At 37.6% G+C, this 6,000-nt stretch overlaps 1 protein-coding gene across 2 annotated transcripts in view; it reads left to right on the top strand.

Annotated features, from left to right (window-relative positions):
- Positions 1–924: 924 nt before the first annotated feature.
- Positions 925–6,000, top strand: part of LOC142358729 (transmembrane protein 87A-like) — a 48,228-nt gene continuing 43,152 nt past the window's right edge. For both annotated transcript variants that reach the window (XM_075410271.1, XM_075410270.1), the window contains exons 1-4: positions 925–1,113; positions 1,178–1,324; positions 3,904–4,156; positions 4,234–4,438. In XM_075410271.1, coding sequence (XP_075266386.1) covers positions 940–1,113; positions 1,178–1,324; positions 3,904–4,156; positions 4,234–4,438 — 779 coding nt within the window. In that variant the 5' untranslated portion in view covers positions 925–939. The remainder of the gene's footprint in view (positions 1,114–1,177; positions 1,325–3,903; positions 4,157–4,233; positions 4,439–6,000) is intronic.

Raw genomic sequence — 6,000 nt, 5'->3', positions numbered from 1 at the left:
GCAGAACGTTCTTTGATGTGAAAGTGTTTATTCCGTATGCGAAGAGTTTCCCAAAAAGCATACCGGATTTCTACAAATTTAGTCCATCAAGAAGCTCAAATACGAACAAATGATAATCGAAGTCGAAAAAGCCACCTTCTGTCCGTTAATCTTCTCGTGTACAGGAGGAGCTGGTCCGTCAGCATCAAAAGCCATACAGAGATTGCGTTCCAGGATCAGCGATAAGAAGGAAGATTCATATTCGGACGTGATCACGTACATAAGGACAAAATTAAGTTTCGCTCTTTTGCGTAGCTCCATACTCCGTGGCGCGCGCTCCATGCGCCGGCGACCGGCAGTAGAAGCGTCAAGAGGAACCATTGTAGAGGAAGGGAGGCTGTTATGCTAAATGCTTTATATTTTTCCTAATCTTGATTCAAAATCACTACACATTTACTTAAATTGCTATTTACCATATCTATTTTGTTTATAATTTGATGCTTTGTTCTCTTTATCTTTTGCATCTGATGCTTCAATTTTTGACAGAATGTAGAAATACATATAGGAATTGACTTGCTCCCCCTGAGTTGACCGACTACCTTTTAGGGCAGGGGCTTTCTCTTAATTGACCTTTTTTATTACAATCCAGAGATCAGTTTTCTTCATGAATTTTCAAAATACGTTGCTTTTTCCCAAACACTACTGGGATCTATTCTGTTTCGGCGCCCAGCTTAGGGAGCATAAATCTTTTATGACCCCCAGGCGCACGTGCTATTTTCTCACATAGTAACGTGCTATATAACAACATAACTGGGGGGGTCATAAAAAACAATGGGGGGGGGGGGGACAGAATAGATCACAATACTGAACATAGGCTGCTTTTTGTTTTATAAGGCCAAGCCCTAATCAATATCAGGGGCTCTTGTTTACAGACATGATCGAGCCGGGCTCTTTGTTAGAATGTCTGACTTGCATTTTAGAGCAATGATATCCACTTCTGCTTTAATAGCAGGAGTTGTTCTTCTTTGCGGTTGTCTAGCGTTCCCCGAAAGAACCAAATGGACCGGGCAAGAAATAAATTTTATGACGGGGACTAGAGGTTTCTTCCATGCAGTCTTGGCTAATGATACACAGGTGCTCTGAATATCTTAGTTATATTAATTTTCAATTTATGAAAAGTGCAAGACATTTTTTTCAGGTCCGCTTAAAAATCAATTGCATTGAGAAAGATAACGGAACTCCTATGGTATTTCAAGTGAAGTGGTTCTTGCGACGTTCGCCATGTAGTGGAATCTATCGCGTCGTTCAGAACGATGAAGCCTTCAAGCTGTTCAATGAAGTTGAGGTTAGCTTAATTTCTATGGTGGCATAACCGCTATGGGTGTGTCAGATATACTGCATAACAGTACAGAAAATGGTAAAGGCAACCCATTAGCGCCCCCGACCCTACCCATTAACGTGAAGATACCATAATTGGACGAGGCTCTGAGCTATATAATGCCTGTGATATCTTTACACTAATTGTTAACTGATGCTCTAAATATTAACCGCTCACTCAATCGAAAAATGCAGGATGCCCATTTGCCACAGGGTGCAAATTTGGCATACTATGTCCTTGCTACAAAGTTTAGTTTCAGTTATTGTTAATGACAATAAATGGAGAGGCCGTCTCATCAGGAATCTAAACTGACGACCATAATATGGGGACTATAAATCAGAAAAACCCAACAACAAATGATCCTCATCGTGTAATCCTGGTAATTTTTTAAGGGCTGTCAAACGTGTGGTGTCAGTCAAAATGTAGGTTTGCTGGTTTTGGTATCAAATCTTTTCCAACAGACTTCCCTGTCGTTATGCGAAGTTTGAATTATATTAGGTGTTGGCTGAAATGATATTTTCGTTCAATAATCCGACTACAAATTAGCGTCGCTATTACACGTATGTTTTAACCGACTTAATTGCGATGGCCATGCCTCAGCGGCCCGTGAGACTTGATATGAAATTGAACATGGGATTAAATTATGTAAAGAAAAATGTTTTAATTGAGAGCAGAAATTTGACATTGATGACTGGTTTTTGCTAGATAGGATAACATCATTGAAAACCCAACTCGGGTAATGACAAAAATTTTGTTTAAGTTTACAATTTGAGAGATTAAAATAGGGGAGTAATGACAAAGTTGTGCAAATTGTATGTAATTATATTGAGTTTGAGAAAAGATAAATTTGGCGTGAAATGAATGAAAAGAAACAATTCCCTGAGCTGTTAATTTTGCCTAATTGGCCTGATTAAAAAATTTCGGAGTGAACTGGGACAGGGACTAAAATTTGTGGTGATAAATATCAGGAAGGTGAATAATCGGGGTTAAAGTAATATGATTTAAAAGGTGGCCACGTTCAGAATGTCACTGACAATCATTTTGTTAGAACTGATCAAGTGGATTCCACAATTGAAAAACATAAATGTTTTCGAGAAAGTCTTTGCCTCTACCGGTTAAGGTTTTGAACTTTTATTTTGAATTAAATAGTAAGGATGAAATACGGTGAACAGACAAAACAGTCGCAGACAAAAGAGTCCTAATTGCAAAATAGTCCCAGACAAAACAGTCCCGGTCCAAGTTCTCGATAGACAGATCAAAAAGAAGCTTTGATCTTGAAGAAATGCTTTGAAGTCGGAAAATCAAAATCACCCTGGCGCAGTAGCTAGTGCTCTGGACGCACATTCGGAGGTCGCCCGTTCGAGCCAGGGTGGGCAAGAATATTTTTGCGAAAATAAAAATTGAGGGTAAATCAGATCGGAAATTGGGAAAAACTGGGAAAAGTGTTAAAATCTGGAGAACCCGGCCATGGGTTATCGTGAGAGAAGGGAAAATGAAAAGCTAGTTCTCTATGAGTATTTTGCAATAATCGGATCGCTTCTAGCGTTATTTTTAAACTTTTCGTTAATTTTCGTAGAAAATGAATGCATTGAATTAAAGAAAATAAAGGATCACAACAAAAGCAACACCTGTTAGAGTTTGATATTATAACTACAGCCTCTCAAGAAATCAATCATTTTCTGATGCTGGTACTTTTGAACAAGTTCTTGCAGATTTGCATCAAGTTTTGGGTAGTTTGCTCTCTTTGGCCTGTTTATATTCTGTCTTTCACAGCCGAGCTGAATCTTCTCTTCAGTATCTGCTGGAGCAGGTAAATGGCTATGAACTGTGATAACGTTGTTTTGTTCATTGCGTAGCCTGAGTCTGCCATTGCATATTGTAATACAGCAGCGCCATTTGTAAGTTATCGGTGTCAAATATAGCGATAGCCTTCAAAGACGAGCAGTTCCTATTTTTGTTTGTCTGAATGAATTCCATATTAACAATTTGCGTCAGAACTATGACGCCAAACATCGTGAGGCACTCTTTTAGTTGCTTCCTAATTAAAACAAAATCGGCCATTGAGTTTAACAACTGGTTTTGCGTCCACTTTTAATACTTCGATAATTTGATTCGGTTTAGCTTAATTGTCAGATTAACTTTTGTTAATTAATGCGTTGAGTCGAAATCTCTAATTTTTGGACTATTCCGTCTGGGACTGTTCTGTTTGTTTTTTGGGACTGTTTTGTCTGGGACTATTTTGTCCGGTTACGATAAAATACATTTTTGAGGACATAGGGAATAACTTTCGAAGGAAATGTTTTCAGTTTAAGTCGCCTCGTGAGATTGCTAAATTTCTTTACGTTTGCGAAGAATGAGTGAGTTTTAATTATGGAGATAAGGGGAGATAAACCTTTTGTATCTACAGTTAAGTCAGCACTTAAAATCTGCAGTAAAACTGAAAGAAAGCTTCTTTGATCTCTAGAATTCAAGCATAGACAAAAATATAAATTTTGGAATAAGACTGAAAATCAAGAAAAAATATGGCTGAATGATAATTACTTTAGGCGCTCTTCCCAAATGAAGAGTACAGTGAGCTTATCGGACCTGGTCTTGGGAGCACTGGCGGTAGTGGAGTGGAGCCTATCAAATTTGCTTGCGGAATACCCGTGGTTCTCGAAAACCTCTCGGGGGCTATTCCCGTCATTGTTGAAATGCCTCATTTGTCGGGCGAAAAGAAAAGTGAGAAGAGTTCAGAAGAAAAACCGGTTAAAGCAAACGAGGCTTCGAGACAAAAACGAGCTGCGAAGGAAACCAACAGTAAGTTTGGACATATTATCGATTGTTAACATAAGTAATCTCCATTTTTGTATAGTTTATTCAGGCTATTTTTTCAGATTTCGTGATCTATAAGACACACACGGCAGGACCGTACATGCTGTTGGTTGCAATTGAAGCAGTCAATGTATCTCAGGCTAAAGCAATGGAGGCAGTGGGATCTTTCGACGTTGAGTTTGTTTCACCTCGTGGGTACTTGTCAGCTCTGGACTATCCACTGCTTTCTTTCACAGCCATACTCTGTGTCGTCTATGCGGCCTTCTGGTTAGTTCACAATGTGATGCATTATTGAAATGAGGCTATATTTGCAATACGCGGTTGTCGTGACCATCGAATGTGTTATGCATTTACTTGCTCTCGAACAAAGTACGCAACAATAGTTTGTGACCGACCCTGATTTTTTGTGCGGTTTAAGATCACTTCTCTCGTGAGGGATTTCAGTTTTTGTAGAAACAAAACGAGATGTAAGTAGTATATACACGCGTCTTACTAATAATACAGGGAGGACTTTACATGTTTTGAAATTTTCGGAGAAGCGAAGTTTCGGCCAAAACTACTGATGCACACGTGAATCCCGAGAGCAATAATTTGGGGGTACATTTTCCTTAGCTTTACTAGTTTTAAAAAGGCACTTTCTGACGAATTTTTTTCGTAAAGCATAAAATCATTGTTGTGTATGGCAAAGATGTTCATTTTTAATAGCCGCACAGCGATAGCTGGGGCTATTATTGGCCATCTCTTGGTTTTTACAATTCATGGAATTTGAATTGTATTGGGGCGCTGTCTTTTTTACGACTCGAAGAGGAGTATTGGTTTTCTCTCGGTCTTTTTTTTACAGGAAGTAGATTTGTTCACGCGGCATTTGACCTAAAAGCAAAAGTGAGAAAAGCTGTCTTGCTGAACAAATTTTCCCTAAGCGAGAGAAGTTTTTTGATCATGCGCTGCGTTTAGTGAATGACTTTTTGACTTTGAAAAGTAGTTTTTGACTGAATGGCACATATAGATAACCGTTTTTTCGTCCAAGTGGCCCTATTTTTTGCTTTTAATTTGGTTTCTTGTAGAAATAAATTTTATTCGATACTATATTGAAATGTCAACCTCGGAAATTGATGCGAAAATGTTTTGTAGAGCCTGAAAATGCGTTTCAAGTTGAAAATTGGCACATCTTGATTTTTTTTTGGCTTTTTTCTCTTAATTTCTTCATTTTCGGATCTTTTAACCGTCTTTTTGTCAAAAATCAGTTCATAGTGCAACTTCTCTTCGATAATTTATATACTCAACGCCTCTTTCTACCTCGATATAATTTTGTTTTATAAAATTGTACTTGTGCTAATCCGATTTTGGTAGTTTTTTCCGATTTTCGTCAGTTTTTTGTTTGTATTGAGGTTGTAATTGCTAGAAATAGTCTTTTTGTGTAACATGAGGGACTTTAATTTCGTTTCAATTAAAATTCGATCATTTTTTTAGCGTTAAGTTTTTGAAAAACAGTTGAAACTTTTTCATAAATGCAGTCTTAAAAGTTTTTAACCATTTTTTTGCAAAATGTTTCTATGTTTCGTATTTATGGATTCTGCTTTTTCCTATTTTTCCTTCTCCTCCGGAGGATAGATCTTTGTATCGGATGACTAGTTATCTTTTCTATGTCTTGATTGCTGAACAATGAAATGTATTCGTTTTTCTTGAATTTTTTAAATTGATTTTTAACTTTCAAAAATCATGAATGTTTTTTCTGTTACGGTGTTTTTTACATTGTGCCCATATTCTTCACATTCTAGTTAGTATCATTGTCCTGGCACCTACACTTATTTTCGGTATATTGATATTTC

The sequence above is a fragment of the Convolutriloba macropyga genome, chromosome 2, assembly GCF_964194025.1.
Source record: "Convolutriloba macropyga chromosome 2, txConMacr16.3, whole genome shotgun sequence".
In the NCBI taxonomy this organism is placed as follows: Eukaryota; Metazoa; Xenacoelomorpha; order Acoela; family Convolutidae; genus Convolutriloba; species Convolutriloba macropyga.
This window is presented reverse-complemented; position numbering and strand designations above follow the sequence as displayed.